We start from the raw sequence: 18,777 nt of genomic DNA, 5'->3' as shown, positions 1-18,777 counted from the left end.
GTGGGAAACAAAACTAAGAAAGCACAATGATGTAATGATTACAAATATGCATGCCTCTCTTATAGGCATCCAAAAATTGCAAAACATAGTGGTGTTTCAATGATTCTTATGTGGGTAGGTCCTCTAAAATGATTTGGATTTCCCTAATAATGATATCTCTTTCTTGAGGGTGTAGTGGAAAAGGTCAGCTTGGAGACTATAGCCACCACTTACTATTATTGGTCAAATCTTTATTTAATCATCCAAACCTTGCAAGTTTCTTTCTCATCATGACTTCAACTAGGATGAAGGAATTTAAACATCCAACCTTTAAGGAGATTAATAATGTCTTGACAAGACAAGTTATCTTATGTCAATAAAATCTTACAAGTTAATTCATCAACATACAAATAAAATACTTAACCCACAAAATCTAGCTAATCCAGCGTCGTTTCATAACTAATGAATCAACTTGAACAATTATAGTTTGACCCGATTCTAGGAATGTTGCTCCTAACAGTACATAAACTTCCCAGAAAAATAGGGAAATAAAACTTAGACTAGTTCTTGTAGGTGGTACTTACTCAAATAACTGACGACTTTTACACAATAAAAAGGGAGCCAGAACTTTATATCCTAGCAAAATTATTCGCCGAAAGCATGCATTTGTGAGCCCATGCTAAAATTTCAAAATAAAGACTTTCTAAGCCACCAACTTTGTAAACTATCATATTCAATAGCCAGATAAAAAATTTCAAGAATTCATGTTTTCATAATAAATGTGTACGTGAGAGAGCTATGAACCATTACTTTCTTTTTGAATGACAAATAATAAAAAATTGTGGGCAAGGACAGAGAAAAAGTAGAAGCAATAAGGGGAAGAGATGAAAAGGATCATTATGTGGTCAACTCTCTATGATATTTGCCTCTTAAAGTCAACCGTTCATATTTCATTCATCTCTCTTCTTTATTTCCCTTGATCTTCACGGGCTTCTCTTCTCAATTCTCACAGTCGCAAATACAGTTAGATCTCTACAGTGTTTATACCACATAAGATTTTGTGGCTGATATCTCTAAAAGATGTTAGAGTTTGATCTATCTGATAATATGGGTAATGATAAAAAATTCACAAATAGCTCACCACATTTGGTTTTAGGACTCCTCACTTATTATCTCTTTTTTCTAAAGAATATTTGTGAGTGTCTAGGCCAACTTAAGCATACCTCAATTAATCACATGGGATAACCAACAGCCTACAACATTTGGGTGTCAAGAAAACTATAGGATCTTAAATCTTAAATACGTGGACACCATAGATTAAACTCATGATCTCTTAACCCTTTATCAAGGTCATGTTTCTAATTACCACTAGGCCAATTCATGATAGTGTTTACTCCTACTTATTCTCAATCTCTAATATAACAAACTTAATTCAGACTCCACAGTATACAACCAAATTGCCTTGAAGGTTTATATTTGAATTCTTTTTCTTTTCTTTTCTTTTCCTTTTTTTTTTTTTTTTTTTTGTTAGAAACAATTTCATGATGTATGAAAATTACGAAAGAAAGAGGAGAAAAGAAAGTCTCAATCAAAAGGAGCTATTAAAGACTTCTCTAATTGGACAAAAGAGAAGAAAAACAACGCTAGCAAAGAAAAATGGATACTCCTTTTCATTTAAATCAAACGTCCTCCAGATTCTTCCAATCCATACCGACCACAAAAAAGCACAAACGAAATTCTTTCAAAGGATCACCTTTTCCTTGAAGGGGGATAGTAACCCAAAATGAGAAGAGAATATGGGTCATTTGAGAGCACCACCGATCAGCTGAAGGCTATATATGTAAATTGCTCCAATAACTATGAACAAGAAGAGTACTGAATGAAAATGTGAAACTCAGTATCCATACTGTTTTTCCATAGGATACACCAACTTGGGGAGAGAGCGCCATGGAGGAGACACCTCCCAAGTAGAGATGTCCATTTTCTGACTTGCAAGGACCCACCCCCCATTGGATGGGGAATTCCCATTTAGACCGAGAATGGGGCAGGAAGTGGGTAAAGAAGTTTCGACGACCGTTCCCTGCTCTGTTTATTTATCATCGTTGTTTAAAATATACATATATATTAGTTTATGTATGGATAATTAAAAAACTTCCTATGACATTTATTTTATTTCATTTTAGAGGCTTAAGATTTTTTTTAAGTAATTAACCGTGTAAATATGAATTCATAGTGTAAAATTAACTATTTAATTGAAAACTTTCTAAAAACATGTTTTAATTGATTTTTTCTTAAACAGAGAATAATTCTCTGTGGGGAAACCAATCCCCACAAATTCTCCACGGAGATTCTCTGTCCTAATCTCCACGAAATTAAATAGAAAATTTTGTGGCAATACGGAATTGAATGGGGGCGGAAACAAGCAAGTCAACCCCATCTCAGTCCTATGGACATTTCAACTATAGAGCACTATCGTTAAGAGTTAAATGGCCATGTGAGAAAGCTCCCAAATGAAAGAATTTAACTTTCTTAGGGTATTCATCATGCCAAATAGCTTTAGTAAAGAGATGGGAGTGCTCACGGCCCAATGATCAAGGCTTTTGAGCAAGAACAAAACAAAACCTTGTTGGCAACCATAATTTCATCATCAAACATCAAAAGCAAACGTTTGATAATAGAAGGCTTAATTCAGCTAATTCCGATACATCCTCGTCTTTCAAAAATATTCTGAAATCCAATTCCCAAAAGGCCAATTCTTCTAGCCAAAGGTCTTTTACCATAGACACCTTCTTATAGGAGACCGAAAAGAGTGGGGAACAAAGAGCCAAGGGTCTATCCATATTACATGCCCAAGAATCATGCCAAAAGTCAGTTGTACCCTCATTTCCACTTCCAAGGAGGTTATTAAGGGGCTGTGAACAAAGTTTAGTGTGAGGTATCTCGAGACTATTCCTGCACTCAGAAGATCCCAACAAGCAAAATAGAAAACAGAGGAAATTACAACCTGGTTTCCAGATATATTGATTCAACAAATAGTTTCAATCTCCTCAATTACAAGTACTAAGAACAAGCTACAATATCACAATAATAGCAGAAAAGTAAAATTGCTTAAAATGAAATAAGAACAGATAATGGCGTATTCGAGAGTGCCCCTCTCCTCTTGCTGAAACTTCAGCCTCAAGATATTCCACCCTCATTACAGACTTGCCAAACTCTTCTTGTAACTCCTTCCGACAGTTCCCACCTCAATAACAGAGAACACGTACCTCAAGTGTGCTATTTTCCCCTCAGGTGATTTCCCCTTCTTGCCCTTCCTTACATATTGATGAATAATAGGAGGCCTTACATTTAGCATCAATAGCTAATATGGAGACCAAACTTGCCTTTTTCATTGGGAAAGAGGACTTCATTCCATTATATAAGAAGATGCTTTATAGGTACCCTCAACGTTACCCCTCCCCAAAGGAAGTTCTGAAAATGTCTTTTGATTATATTAGCAACCTTTGTTGGCATTCCGAAAAAGTAGTAGGTACTAAGTAGGAAGGTTGGATAGTGCAGCTTGGAGAGGAGCTAATCTTCTACCCTTAGATATATGAGAAATTTCAATTCCTTTTTTTTTTTTTTTTTTTTTTTTTGTCTTCTCTTTTTGAAATTTTTGAAATTTTTAAATTTTTTTTAATTTTTTTCCAACAATTAGAGCCCAAAAAAGAGATGTTTTCGGGGTTGCCTTTAGGAACACTTGGTAAGTGTTTGACCACCCCCCTAACTGCAGCGATGGATTGGAAGGTATTATCTCAGTCTTAATGCCAACAATTTCTAATCTGAGGTTTGATGTTTAGACCCAAAGCTCCCTCAAGCTTGAACTGCATCAAAAGCATTATGTATCGCTCCAATGTTTTTTAAAGCTCAAGACGCAATAAAGCGCAATAGTCTTATGGGGCATAAGTGCAAAGCCCAAAAGAAAGTGCGGGCTTTTCTTTGTGAGGGGCACTATATATAAAAGTAATACATAGAAAAGAGAGAGTATAGTTGAAGTGGAAATATGAAAAATAAGATCCCTAAACACAAGAAGTTTTGCATTTAAGCTTAGTAAATTTGATTTTTTTTTTTTTTTAGTTAATAAAGAAGAAAAAACCTCAATTATTACAATATTTTAAAAGTAATGAAAAGGCCTCAAGGCCCAGGGCTTTAAGACTTCATAAAAGGTGTGCGCCTGAGGTGCGCCTTAATTTATGAGTCTCACCTTTTCAAGGCGTGGCACCAAACCTACACCTTGAGCCTAGATGCATGCCCGAGAGGGCTTTTTAAAACATTGGATCGCTCTAATTTCGTGAGATAAATATAGTAGAGTGTCACCTACAAATTTGAGGTGAGGAGAGAAATACACAACCTTGATTCATTTCCTCCATAGGGGACCAAAACCCTTTGGTTTCAAAAATGTCGTCAAGAGAAAGTCCAATCCACTTTATCAAATGCTTTCTCAAGATCAAGTTTGATAAGATAACCTTTTTTTTCAATTGTTCACAAGCTCGTTAGCAACAAGCGATGCATCAAGGATTTTTGTCTACCTTTAATAAATGTTGAATGATAGTTTGTAACCATGTGAGGAAGGAAAGTTCATATTTGACTTTAAACTTCGTTTTTTCCAGTCAATGAAGGAAATCTAGAGAGGTTATCCAAGGTAGTGATACTGGTGGACTGAAAATGCAAATTCCAGAGAACTTCCTCCTTAAGAAGTGAAGGATTTAATATTTATTGCAAAATGAGTGAACATTAGAACAAGAACAGTATCATCAAGGATTTTTGTCTATCTCAAGTAATTAAGGTATCCTCAACCAAGAGGTCAGATATTCAAATCTTTGAATCCTTCACCCCCAATGTTGATAGCTTTTGAGAGTTTGTTCAAACACTTTAGCTGGTTTAACTATTCCTCCTCAGCTTTTACAAATTAGTCTTAGAAGAAAGAAAGAAAGAAAGGAGGAAAAAAATGGAAAAAGGCCGTCTCCAAGTAGACATCCCACCAAGTTTGTAGTGAGCAAGGGCAGGGAAAGAGCCAATAAAAAAGAAGAGAAGCAATTTTCTTCTTTAAGTTGGTTTTAAGTGTACCATCCTGCTCTAGTTCCCAACCTTTTTTCTTCAAATAAAGAGGGTCTGCTATCTTCAAAACAAAAATCCAGGCATAAAAGTCTATGACCAACAGAGACAGCTTATTAACAATAAATTAATCCGAAGCCAAGAAAGGATTTGAACATCATCAAACAATATAGGTTAACAAAAATCCCACTAATAGTCAGTATAAGAGTTAAAAACTACCTACTTGCCCCATCGTCGCCACATTCACCATCCTCAAGCTCCTCATGATCAAAATTCTTATATGAACCATTTCGATGATCTTTCTTGTGCCTTCTATGTCTGCTTTCACCATCTGACTCGTGAGCAGATCCATGCTACAAAACCAAATGCAAGCCCACACAGCAAGACAAGAGGGGAGCATAGAATTATGTCATTGATATTTAGAGAAAAATAAAATAAGTATAATGTAGGGGAATGAGAAATCAACCATTTCAGATGGAAAAGATAACGTACCCGCCTAGACTTCTTCCGGTCTTTATGCGATTGGGATTTCTTGGATCGATCATAACCTGTTTCATCTTCATCCGAATATTCCTCGTCACTATATCGCCTCTTCCTTTGCTTCTTACTACGTTCTTTCTCCAGTCGCCTATTCTCTTTTGATTCAAGGGTATCCAAAACATCAACATTTTCATTGTCTACTCCATCTTTCTTGAAGTGATCCTCTTTTTCTCTTTCACCTTTTCTGTGTCTCTCCTTCCTTCTTTCTCTTTCTTCTCTCTCTTTTCCTTTTCTTGCCTATCAAATTGGAGAAAAAACTTCATAAGGAAAATTGACTTTTTTTATTAAATGATAATGCATATAGGTTCCGAAGAAACTCAAATTGTTCATGGCCAACTTCACAATCAGGGAGAAAAACATACTGTAATTTACCCCACACACACATAAACAAAAAAAACAAAACACCAATCAGCCCAAAAGTTTAAGCAGATAGGTTACAGTAAATTAAACAATATCAATATTTTAACACCCCCTCACTTATGGGCTTGAAAATTTGTAGGAAGACCCAATAAGTAGAAATCAACTGTAACAGAGGAAGAAATAACATTGTAGGAGTTCAATCACCAATCAACTCAAAAATCTTAATGTTGATGGTTAAAAGTAAACTTAAATTATACCAACACTTAAAAAAACAAACTCTACTTTTTCCATTTTCTTTCAAGCAGGTAAAAGAATCACCGATGTATTAACAAATCGGAAGATATGGAACAAATATATGTATGAAAGTACTACAGATTCATTTTAGAATAAAACCTTCTCGAAAGTAGTAAAGTCTTATGTGAGACTCAAAGTCCATGGGTGAAGGCAAGAGTATTAAGTTAAAAGATAAGTAAAGGCAATTTATCGAAGAGAGAAGTTTTAGTTCAAATATGAAACCAAAAGGAAAGATATATTATGCAAAAAAGATCATATTTCCACTGCTAATGTCTTTTGTTAATTACTTTTTGTCTTAATTGGAATGCTTTTATTTTCTCTATGTAATCATTTTAACGAGATACTCAAGAGGATTTCATTTGTATAGGGATGTGACGAGGGTGCTATGGATGTGTCAACCTAGTTGAGATATGTTTCATGTATTTTTGCTCTTTTGTTTCATTGTATTTTGAGCATTATACTCTTTTCATTACATCAATAAAAAATTATGTTTCTGTTTTGAAAAAAACAATAACTAACAGCTTTATATAAAAACTGATAGAAGAAGAACAGAGGTTAATTGGATAATTAGATATGTTCTAGAATAATTCCCTTTTTACCCCACTTGTAGTAAAACTCTATAAATAGGAAATTTCCCCTCTTGTATGAAACACATTATTCATTCTAATAAAAGATTTACAATCTTGATTCTTGGAGGATCAATCCTTGAGGCTACTTAGGCTACATCAAAAATTCAATTGCATTGTGTATAAATTAAAAGATTCAAAATAGAAAGTAGCTGAATACCTTTTCCTCCTTTCGCTTATTTTCATTTTCTTTTGCATGTTCTTTCAGTTGTTCAATGTACTCCTCAAATATTTCCTTACAGAGGCTCTCGTCCTCAACGGCACTACAAAATTAAATTCAAAAAGTAAATTCTTGCCAAATTTGAGTAAAAGAAAGGGACAGGACAGTTTGTCAAGGCAAGAAATATAAACCTAATATATGGGGGCAAATTTTGTACTTAAAAACATAAGAACTAATAATAATAATAATAATAGAGAAATTAAAACTGAGCACCCTTCAACTCACTTCAGCTTATCTTATATAATCTCCAATTCGAGGCTTTAATTGTATCACCTTTTGGTGTTGAGTTTTCCCATTTAGTCATTCATCAATTAAATGTTTCTATTACAAAAATAATAATAATAGAGAAATATTAAATAAGAAGAATAGAACCTTCGATTTCTATTTAAAAGGTTTAAGCTTTAAAACAAAGTACATAATGTGCAGTAACATAATGAAAACCAGGAATACCACTTTCTTTTAGATAAAGGTAAGATTTCATTGATTTTTTTTATTTAAAATTTAAAAAAAAAAAAAAAAAAAAAAAAAAGAGAGAGAGAGAGAGAGAGAGAGAGAGAGAAGAAAAAGGAATACCTGTATTCTTGGCTTCCTTCAAAAAGGCGTCTACAGTCTTCCCAATTTGAATATGCAGATATTTCCTACAATAAATGCAAAAGGTGAAAATGGGTTAAGCTTACGTTCATCTTTATTTATTTACTTTTTGTTTTTGGTGTAGAGAGAATATAAAAAAACCCACTCATTTACTCAGTTAAGCTTACGTAACTAAGATATGAACTGACACACAGAGCAAACAACAAAACAAACCTTAAATGAACATAAGAGATTGAAAAAATCATCTCCAAGACGTTTACGCTTCTTAGCTTCTTTCTCCTCCTTCTCCCTCGCCCGTTCAAGCAACTCATCAAATACTAACTGCAAACAATAGTCCATGCATAATTAAAAGGGGAGAACGCGAGAAAAAACACGTGAACAATATAGAAAGCATTTCAAGCCAGCAATTATTGCTATGAATAAAATGATGGTGTCTAATACAAATAATTTATCACGTGAAAGATTAAATACAAGCACATATAAACAATATTACTTTATACAGATACATCACAAATTCCCGTAAACAAAAAATGAGAGACCATGGAAGATATTTTGGTTTTGGTGGACTAGCCGATTTCCTCCTGAGACATCTCATCCAGCATGCAACTTCCAATCAGTAACTGACATTGGCTAAGACACCCTTTCCTAGATTAGCTTTTAAAATCCATATTTTAGCTTAGGATCCCTCTTACTAACTGAAACAAAAGAATCAATGGGTCATCTGCGGGCACAAATTATTTATTCTAACACTAGAATAGAGAAGAAAAGTATCGTGGTAAACATAGAACTAGAACAAAAAAGTTGACATCATTATCTTGGCACTACTTACAATCACACAAGCCATCAAGGTCTTCTAATTTTCTCCCTGTAGATACTAAATATCTGACATACAGCACCATATTCTAGGGGTGCAAGTAAAAACCAAAAAAAACTGAAAATCCAATTAAACTGACGTCGGTACGGGTTTAAATAGGGAAGGTTCGGGTTTTGGCCAAACAGAATCGAATATAGCCGAGCCGACCGTTATATATATTAAATGTCACATACGTTTCAGAGACCGGTTGTGGTTGAATTGGCTAGTAGGTGCACCGTTATCCCTGAGGGTGAGAGTAACCCCTCCTTGCAATTCCATTGGGTCTAGGCCCAGCAAAGGTACAGGTCTACAATATAAATTCCAATGGCAAACCGTCAAACCAACCAACCAAACCATTGATAATCAGTTCGAGCGGTTCAGTTCTGGGTTTACGATTTCTTGATTATTTCAGGCGGTTCGGTTCTGATTTGACCCTCAAACCGAGCCAAACCAAACCATTTACACCCTTACCATATTCCATAACAGAACACCCGTAGAAGGAGAATTCCACAAAACACTCATGGATAACAGCTCACCTTACAAGGTCAGAATCCTAACCTGAGACACCTAGAATATCTCTAAAGAAGACCAACCAATGCCCCTCTCTTTTCCATTTTTGTTCCCCTTTTGTGGAGTGAACAATCAGATACCTTTCTTGGAGAAAGTTATTTCATGGACTTTGATAAAGATTGGACAAAGATTGTAAAATGAACTTTTAACTTCCAGCAATAGAGGAAATTTTTTCAAGGAGCTTCTGACCTAAAGTCAATCCTAGATTTTTTTTTTTTTTTTTTCTGAAGTTCAAATAATGTAGCTGTTACATCAAGAAATTCAAGAGAATGAAGTATGTAACTAAAAACAAGTTTTCTCGCTGGTGCTAGTGAATGATGTGCAAGCTCATAAGTACCTCCAGACACTGGAATATATTCCAGTAGAGCTCTGATAGTACAAAGCATTTAGGACACAAAAATCCCCATCAGAGTCTGTCGCACATAACAAAACAGTATATGACTTGCTAGATAAGCAGAAATATGTGCACATTCTTCCTGAGATCACCACAGGAAAAAATCCAGAAACAAGGCAGCAAACAAAGATTGAACTAAAGCATATCGAACACACTAGAAGCAATCACTTATTCATCCATACAAGCTAAAGAAAAAGTACTCAAAACCATCACTCCAAGATGATATCAAATGAATTGCAGATGTCCTAAAAAGGCTTGATCTCAAGTAGAATGCTAGACTCCATCAAGAATAAGAATGATTTTGCCTGGAAAATACCTTTAAGTTGATGTCTGGTATTGCAGGATTACCGATATCTTTTGAAATGGCAGCTTTAAAGTCATCAAGTGTCCATGACAATGACATTGCAATCTGATGGTCCCAAAAGATCAGATCATAAACTACTAATTCAGAACAGGTAAAAAATGCTTGTGCAGATGGAAAATACCTTCCGCAGCTTCACAGCATCTTTTATTCTAGTTTTGTCATCACGATACTGCAAAAATAAAACCCCCCAAAAAAAAAAAAATTAAAAAAAAAATATTGAATCAGCCCCAATACAGCAGCATTTCAGCAATACAAAAGTAGAGGAGAATAGTGAGAACAGAGTATTGCAGATTATTTTTTCGGTAAATTTTCTTTCTCAACGCCATAGCATAGAAACGTATTTGCATGGAATCACAGATAATACAGCTATAAATAGAAAATAGTGCAGGAGAGATTTCATGCAGAAAACACGTACCCTTCTATGACAGAAAAGAACTGAAATCCTTCTACATTACAAGATCGGCAATGGAGTATAGTACTTCAAATAGAAGAATAATTGCAATACCATCTTTCAAAGGTTCACATGCTAAATCAAGCTTATAGAAACCAAATACTTAAGATGAAAGATTATAAAAACACAATAACTCCCCTACAATTCAGATATTTGAATCCACACAGCATTCCGTAGTGGAAGAGGGTTGAAAGACAAGTCCATGTGCTCTGGAGCGAAATGTCGAAGGCTATTTTGTGGTTAATATGGAGAGAAATAACATAACATTTTCAAATAAGTGTAATTCTTTTGAGTATTTTGTGATCTTATACAATTTACAGCTTCTAATTGGAGTAGCCAGCACAATTTTTGTAATTACGCCTCTCACTCTACCAACCTAGATTGGAAGGTCTTCTAGTAATCTTTATTTTGGGGAGGGGACTCCTTGTTCCCCTGGCCCTTTAGGTTGTTCTCTGCTAGTTTGTTTCTTTTTAGGAATGAAGTCTTTCTGATATTTCTTAACCCCCCCCCCCCCCCCCCCCCCATCAAAAAGAAAAGAAAAGAAAAGAATGAAGAATAAACAAAAGAAACAAAACAACAGCAGCAGCAGCAGCAGCAGAGAAACACAAGACCGAACACGCACAATATTGCCTATCCCATAGTAGACTTTTAACAAATTAACTTATTAATCACCATATTACCCCTTGCTTTCTACTCCTATCACGAGAACCTTAACCAAATCAACATATTTATCTAGAAATCAGAACATTTTTAAGAATGAAAATGTCAGTAAGGTACTCGCGAAGAAATTAAAAGATATAGTTGATTAACTTGTTTTTGTAGCTCCTCAGCAACATCTTCAAATAAATCTTTTGGAGTTGAACCAGAGGTATTTGCAGCAACAGCCAAATATGCAGGTAACTCTTTAACCTGAGGAGATGAAGAGGGTGGAGGTGAGAAATGCATATTCTCAGCATACAAAAACAATTAAAGAATAACACAAAAAGAGCAAAATACCTGGCCAAAAAAGAAAAATGCCTGACCCACTATTAAGAATGCTATTACCATAATTAAGAAAAATAATAAAGAAAATGCCAAGTGTCAACCTTCATGCAGTAGTCACGCCAATGAATTTTAGGAGTAAGAATCCCTGCAGCAATGTGTTCTTCCATCATCTTGCGGAACTCATCACGGTTTTTACGTTCTGCCTTTCTCAATTCTTCCTATAGAACACAAAACTTAAAAAGGACCCTACTTAAAGAAGGGAAAGTACAATATTAAACAAGGAAGCAAACAGAAGTACCTTCTGTATTTTTCTCTGCTCCTCCTCTTCCTTCTCTAAGTCACGTAGGTATTCCTGTAATATACTTTCATAAGAGTTCTGCTCAGACAAAAGGTGTTCTTCTATTTTAAAAGGTTGTTCTAAAAGAATTAAGGGCTGACTAGAGAAAAAAAAATTCAAAAAAGTCCTTTTTTTTTCAACTCTTTTGATAAAAACTTTTTAAAATGAATTTTGAAAGTTTTTCAAAAGCTATTTCGAGTGATTGCCAAACACATCAATTTTTTTTAAAATGACTTATTTTCAAAATTAAACAATTGAAAAGTTGAACCAAATATACACTAAAAAAAAGTGTGGGATCTTAAATCTAGTGGATGGTTTTGCCTCTCCAGCTCTCCCTCGGAATTACTCCCCTCCCAATCAATGCTTCACCGTACTAAGTTATTGGCCTCCCTCCATATTCATGATGATTATCTTCCTTGGGATAATTAAAATCACCCAACAATAGGCTTTTGATCCATTGGGCCCTCTAACACTTGTCGCTCCATCCACGGACGCATTAAAAACTCCTCTCTACATCAATGGCCCTATCCAAAACAAGGTTCCCTCCTGGATACATTCCCAAATAGCCCACCAACGAAGCTCCTCCGGACTCCAAAACTTCTCTTACCCCATTAAGAAACTGACTCATTCAGCCCAATGGTGCAAAAATGAAAAAACAAAGAGATCAAAAGCCTTCCCAATCATAATACCACTAATTTACGAAAAATAGTCACTTTTTTCACCTCCACCAATCTCCTTTTGTCAAAAACCACACAAGATTCCACAGAAATCTTCCTCAACGACAACATCCACCAAGGATGTAGAAACTTGAATGGAAACACATGTGCACACACACAGATCTGTTCCACCAATTTTCTGACCACAACCTCACCATACTTCTGCATCAAACAAAGTATCACCAGTGTGTGGAGTTGGAGAGATGTAGTGAGAGCATAGTGAAACTTGAAAGTGGATGTACATGCAAAAGAGTGTGTAAAGAGAAGTTCGTGAAAGAAGCATACATATGTAAAGAGATTTGTGAGAGAAGGCTTGTACAAAAAGAATTTGAAAGATGTAATTTGTGGAGAAAAGTATATAAGCAAGATGGATGTTACAAACCCTCCATTCAATGGAATAACGTGTGAAATGAGATCCCTAAGAATGTTATCCCCAATCACATTCTAACATTGGAGAAATGTGTATTTCAATGAAAAGAAACACTCCCTGAAAGCCATTTGGATTAATTAGTTGTACTCCTAAATTCTTAGGCCAATCTATTGCAATTATTTGTATTGTCAGTCATTATAAACATTAGTATAATGTTTTTGCAACCCCTCTTTAGGCTTAGGGATCTCTCTTTCCCAAGGCCTCTAGGCTGTTCCTCCTTTTCTCATTAATATAATGAGTTTTAACGTTAATTAGTCACTAAAATATAAATAAACAAAAACAAACAAACAGACATTAGTATGATTGTTGGAAAATAAAAGGTTACCTGGAAGATTTCCAAACGATCAATTTTTTCAAGGCGTGAACATCTTTCATCAACCTCTAACCGGTCTTGTACTTTACGCCACTGGCTACTAGCCTTGAAGGAATACAAATAGCAGAACACTTCAATTGAGTTTGTAAAGCTAAGTAGAACAATGATAAATAATGAATTTTTTAGACATTGCAAAAGGCCTAAAAGAGTACCTTAATAAAGTCACAAGATTCCAAAAATTTTCTGTAGTCCAGAATGTTTCGACTCCGCTCCTCCTGTGCTTTTGCACGCTCCTAACCATCAACCACCATCATATTAGTGAAAAAAAATTGTTGTTAAAAAAAATTAATAAGTTGTCTACAACGCGGCTACATTTCGGCAACTCAACTAAGAAGTCATATTTACTGAAAGCATAAATCATGTAGAGAAAAGGGAAAGTGAAGAATGAACACCTTTAAAGATGTGGTGCAAACAGTTGAATTTTCTATTATTCACATACTTTATTTGCGCTGAATTAACCATTTAAATCCACCACATCATTTTAGGTTTCAAGCTAAAAAGTGGTGAGTGATAAATACAAACAGGGACACTAGATAATGTATCGAACTTTTTTCAAGCATTCGTAAGACTTTACTCAGGATATTATTTACTACAGCTAAATGCATGTACAAGTTAATGAATTTTATCCACTACTTTCCAACAATACCATACTTTCATAGAGAAAAATAAAGGATATTCAATGAGCATACAAATAATAAATAAATATGATGTAAGATCGAAAGGCCCTTTTTTGTAATTACATAAGAAGTTATTAGTTAGTTAATCATTTTGTAACTAATTTCTTCTATAAATAAGACCCTCTCTCTCAATTTGAAGAGAGATTCATTTTGATAAACTTCTAGAGTTTGGTTTGACACCAAAGTGGTATCAAAGCAGTCCAAGACTCCTCGGACGAATGGCCGAAAAAAAAAAAAAACAGCCAGTGGGTCGAAACATTCACAAAAAACAAGAGGTGGAGGAGTTCCCCACCCTCTCGCCAAGATCCTCCTCGAGACGCTTGCTGTCCGTTGAGGCCTCTGTGAGAGATTTACAGAATATGATGAGCACGGTGCAAGAAACATTGGAAGTTTGTCAAGGAAGATCGAGATGATGTCGGCAGCACCACAAAACCAAGAAAATGCCCAACCATTCGTTCAAGAATGGGGAAGGAGAGGAAGAAGGGATCTCGGGCATATATGGGGGCTGCGAGCTCGCCAAGAAAATCATCAAAAAAAGGGGCAAGATAATTGTTTCCGGTGGAGATACCCCCGGATCATCAAGAACCTCAACCACATTATCAAGAACCACAACCAAACTATCAAGAATGCAACCAAGAATTCCAAGATTGGAGTTCTTCTAGTGGGGAAGAGCAAAACATTGAGTTTGATGAGTTTAGGGGATGAGCAAATGGCTGTTATGGAGGAAGAAGGGAACCTCAAGACTTTAAGATGAAAATTGACTTATCGGGCTATGATGGGAAGCATAATATTGAGTTGTTCTTGGATTGGATCAAGAATACCGAGAATTTCTTCAATTACATGAACACGCCCGAGCATAAGAAAGTCCACTTAGTAGCGTTGAAGTTAAAAGGTGGTGCCTCGGCATGGTGGGATCAACTTGAAGGAAATCGACAAAGAAGGGGCAAGGGACCAGTTCAATCATGAGAGAAGATGAAGAAGTTGATGAAGGAATGTTTCCAACCTCCTAATTACGAGCAAACCTTGTACAGCTACTACCAAAATTGTAGACAATGGGCTCGGTCATTGGCTAATTATATCGAAGAGTTTCACCATTTGAAAGCAAGAACCAATCTAATGAAGAATGAACAACATCTAATTGCTCGGTTTGTTGGAGGTCTACAGCTGGAAATCAAAGAAAAGGTGAAGCTCCAACCTTTTCATTCTCTTCCTGAAGCAATTTCTTTTGCTAAAATAGTAAAAGAACAAAATGAGTCATGCTCCAAAAGAATTTCAAGAAGAGGGCCATGGGAGATTGCCTTAAGCAAGAAAAGTGGCCTACCGAATACATCCCACAATCAGCCATCATCCTCGAAGGAGAAGAGGAAGATAAACCCGATGATTAGAATGAAAAGAAAGAAGATCTTGAACTCAAAAAGAAAGCCCAAAATCCATACAATCATCCCTCATTTGGCAAATGCTTTCGATGTGGCCAAAGTGGGCACCTTTCCAATGCTTGCCCTCAATGAAAAATAGTTGCAATTGGAGAAGAAGAAGATGATTCTTGTGGAGATGATGAGGGATCAGAGGAGGAGGCAGAATTTCTTGAACCCGAAGAGGAGGATAGACTATCTTGCATTCTTCAACGAATTTTGATTGAACCAATGGGAGAATCTCACCCACAGAGGCATTGCCTTTTCAAAACCCGTTGTACAATCCATGCCAAGGTATGTAATGTCATTATTGGCAGAGGCAGCAGTGAAAACTTTGTGTTGAAGAAGCTCGTGACAGCACAAATCTCAAAGTGGAACCTCATCCTAGTTCATACAAAATCGGGTGGATTAAGAAGGGAGGTGAAGCATACGTTAGTGAGATTTGTTTAGTCTCTCTTTCAATTGAAAATCGCTACAAAGATCAAGTAGTGTGCAACGTGCTAGAAATGGATGTATGCTATGTCTTGTTGGGACGTCCATGGCAATATGACACTCAAGCTACACACAAAGGGAGGGAAAATACTTATGAGTTTCAATGGATGGACAAGAAAGTAGTATTGTTGCCTTTAAACAAGAAGAATGAAGATGGAATCAACTCCAAGAAGAGTGGAGCAACCATCTCTTCATCACAATCGGTGGGAAGAAACTTGCTACATAAAGGGAAGCTGACATCTTGGGGTTGGTAGTTTCTGGCAGTACAGTGGAAGAAACAGTCCAAAAATTCCTCCACAAGTACAAGCCTCGTTTGAAAATTTTCAGAAAATTAAAGAAGATCCTATAAACTTACCTCCTCTGCGTGAGATTCAACACAACATTGACCTAATTCCAGGAGCTTCACTTCTTCATCTACCACATTGTCGAATGAGCCCAAAGGAGTATGAAATTCTACACCAATACATTGAAGAACTCCTCAAGAAAGGTCACATCCAATGAAGCTTGAGTCCATGTGCAGTGCCCACCCTTCTTACTCCAAAGAAGGATGGAAGTTGGAGGATGTGTGTAGATAGTCGAGCAATCATTCATATAACCGTGAAATACCGCTTCCCAATCTCAAGAATCAGTGACTTACTTGATCAACTTAGAGGGGTATTGATCATCTCAAAAGTTAATTTGAAGAGTGGCTACCATCAAATAAGAATAAGGTCGGGCAATGAGTGGGAAACGGCTTTGAAAACTAATGAGGAACTCTTTGAATGGCTTGTCATGCCATTCGGACTACCAAATGCCCCTAGCACATTTATGAGGCTCATGAACCAAGTACTACATCCTTTCCCTAATAAATTCATTGTAGTTTATTTTGATGACATTTTGGTGTATAGCAAGAATGAAGAAGAACATTTGCAGCACCTACATGATCTTTTTCACTTATCCAAGAATGAATTGTATATCAACCTCAAGAAGTGCATTTTCCTTGTTCAAGAAATTTCATTTCTTGGCGTCCTCATTGGCAGAGATCAAATAAGGATGGATGCGAAGAAAATTGAAGCAATTAGATGTTGGCCGGTTCCTACATCAGTCAAGGATATCCAACACTTCCTTGGCTTAGCATCCTTCTATAGAAAGTTCATTAAGAACTTCAGCTCAATCACAACCCCTATCACAGATTGCTTGAAGAAAGGGAACTTCTTTTGGGGACAAAAACAGCAAGACAGCTTTGAAAATATCAAAGAAAGACTTAGTGCCAGTCCTGTCCAAAAGCTTCCAGACTCTTAAACAGTGGACGCCTGTGGTGTGGGAAGTGGGGCTGTCCTACCTCAACAAGGGCATCCGGTTGAATATTTTAGTGACAAGCTTGAAAAGCTTAGTCCTTCGAGGCAAGCTTGGAGCACTTATGAACAAGAGTTATATGCTCTTGTCCGAGCATTAAAGCAGTGGGAGCACTACCTAATATCCAAGGAATTCCTTTTATTAACCGATCATTTCTCATCGAAATACATGCAAGCTCAAAAGAACATAAGCAGGATGCATGCAAGATGGATTTCATACATCCAACAGTTTGATGTTGTTATTAAACATCAAGCCGGCTAAGAGAACAAGGTGACCGATGCCTTGAGTCGTAAAAGTTCATTGCTAACCATTCTCTCTACTGAAGTGATTGCATTTAGCCATCTCCCAGAATTATATGAAGAAGATATGGACTTTGAAAAAGCATGGTACAATTGCACTAATTACATAATATTGTAGATGGCCTATTCAAAGGTGAAAAATTATGTACCCCACATACCTCTCTTCGAGAGGCTTTAATAAAGGAAGCTCACTCAGGGGGGTTGGCGGGACATTTTGGTCAGGACAAGACTTCTGAATTAGTCTCTATAAGATTCTATTGGCCTCAAATTCGAAGAGGCACTAATAACTTTATTAAAAGATGTGTCATCTGCCAAAGAGCCAAAGGGACTTCAACAAATGTCGGCTTATACACACCTTTACCAATTCCCACAACCATGGAAGACTTATCAGTTGATTTTGTACTTGGTCTTCCTGAAACACAACAGGGATATGATGCAGTCATGGTAGTTGTTGATCGATTCAACAAGATGTCTCATTTTTAACTTCCAAGAAAACAAATGATGCGGTTTACATTGCTAACCACTTCTTTAGGGAAGTTGTTAGACTCCATGGAGTGCCTATATCCATTGTGTCAAACAGAGATGTCAAGTTTCTTAGTCATTTTTGGCGTGTTCTATGGAAGAAATTTGACAATACATTGAAATTTAGTACCACATCTCATCCTTAAACTAACGATCAAACAGAGGTAACCAACCGAACTTTGGGGAATCTAATATGTTGTTTAAGTGGTTCTAAACCTAAACAATGGGACTTAGCACTTGCACAAGCCAAGTTTGCTTTCAAAAACATGAGAAACAGATCAACCGAAAGATGCCCATTTGAAATAGTCTACACTCGAGTTCCAAGACTCACATTTTTTACCTTGCCAATTTACCATCATTCATGGATGTAAGTATAAAAGCTGAAAATATGGTGGAGAGAATTCAAGAATTACACAAGGAAGAACATGATCATTTAGAAAAAAAACAACTTTATCCTAGAAAGAAGCTAAGGATAAGTCAAAAGGAGAAGTAACATTTGAAGGAGATCTTCTTATGGGTCATTTACGCAATAGCAGATTTCCTACGGGAACTTATAATAAATTGAAAGATAGACAGCTTGGACCATGTAAAGTATTGGCAAAATATGGTATCAATGCTTATCGAATTGAGCTTCCAGAACATCTACATGTCAACCCCCTCTTCAATGTTGCTGATTTGAAGCCAAACAATGCACCAGATGATTTTCATTTAGCTTCCTAGTTCACTAGAGGGCGTGTTTGATTTTGGGAGGGGTGGATTTGCTGTAAGGCCGAAAGACCTTTTTTTATAATTACATGAGAAGTCATTAGTTAGTTAATCATTTTGTAACTAATCTTTTCTATAAATAAGACCCCCCTCTCATTT

The 18,777-nt window shown here is 36.2% G+C and overlaps 1 protein-coding gene across 10 annotated transcripts in view; it reads right to left on the bottom strand.

The window, feature by feature from the left end:
* LOC120091408 (pre-mRNA-processing protein 40A-like) overlaps nt 1-18,777 on the bottom strand; it is a 64,018-nt gene that overhangs the window by 33,907 nt on the left and 11,334 nt on the right. For 4 of the 10 annotated variants that reach the window (XM_090306759.1, XM_090306757.1, XM_090306758.1 and 1 more), the window contains exons 18-30: nt 13,329-13,409; nt 13,129-13,221; nt 11,619-11,672; nt 11,422-11,538; nt 11,147-11,245; nt 10,007-10,054; nt 9,838-9,930; nt 7,918-8,025; nt 7,687-7,751; nt 7,054-7,156; nt 5,566-5,850; nt 5,297-5,426; nt 1,483-2,064 (exon numbers count right to left, since the gene is read on the bottom strand). In XM_090306759.1, the coding sequence (XP_090162885.1) occupies nt 1,874-2,064; nt 5,297-5,426; nt 5,566-5,850; nt 7,054-7,156; nt 7,687-7,751; nt 7,918-8,025; nt 9,838-9,930; nt 10,007-10,054; nt 11,147-11,245; nt 11,422-11,538; nt 11,619-11,672; nt 13,129-13,221; nt 13,329-13,409 (1,467 nt within the window). In that variant the 3' untranslated portion in view covers nt 1,483-1,873. Of the gene's footprint in view, nt 1-1,482; nt 2,065-2,577; nt 2,932-5,036; nt 5,138-5,167; nt 5,427-5,565; nt 5,851-7,053; nt 7,157-7,686; nt 7,752-7,917; nt 8,026-9,837; nt 9,931-10,006; nt 10,055-11,146; nt 11,246-11,421; nt 11,539-11,618; nt 11,673-13,128; nt 13,222-13,328; nt 13,410-18,777 lie in introns of those variants that run through there. The other 6 variants (XM_090306762.1, XM_090306763.1, XM_090306765.1 and 3 more) reach the window with 4 other exon arrangements.

Source organism: Benincasa hispida, chromosome 11 (assembly GCF_027475165.1).
Source record: "Benincasa hispida cultivar pf3 chromosome 11, pf3_genome.v1.1, whole genome shotgun sequence".
In the NCBI taxonomy this organism is placed as follows: Eukaryota; Viridiplantae; Streptophyta; class Magnoliopsida; order Cucurbitales; family Cucurbitaceae; genus Benincasa; species Benincasa hispida.
This window is presented reverse-complemented; position numbering and strand designations above follow the sequence as displayed.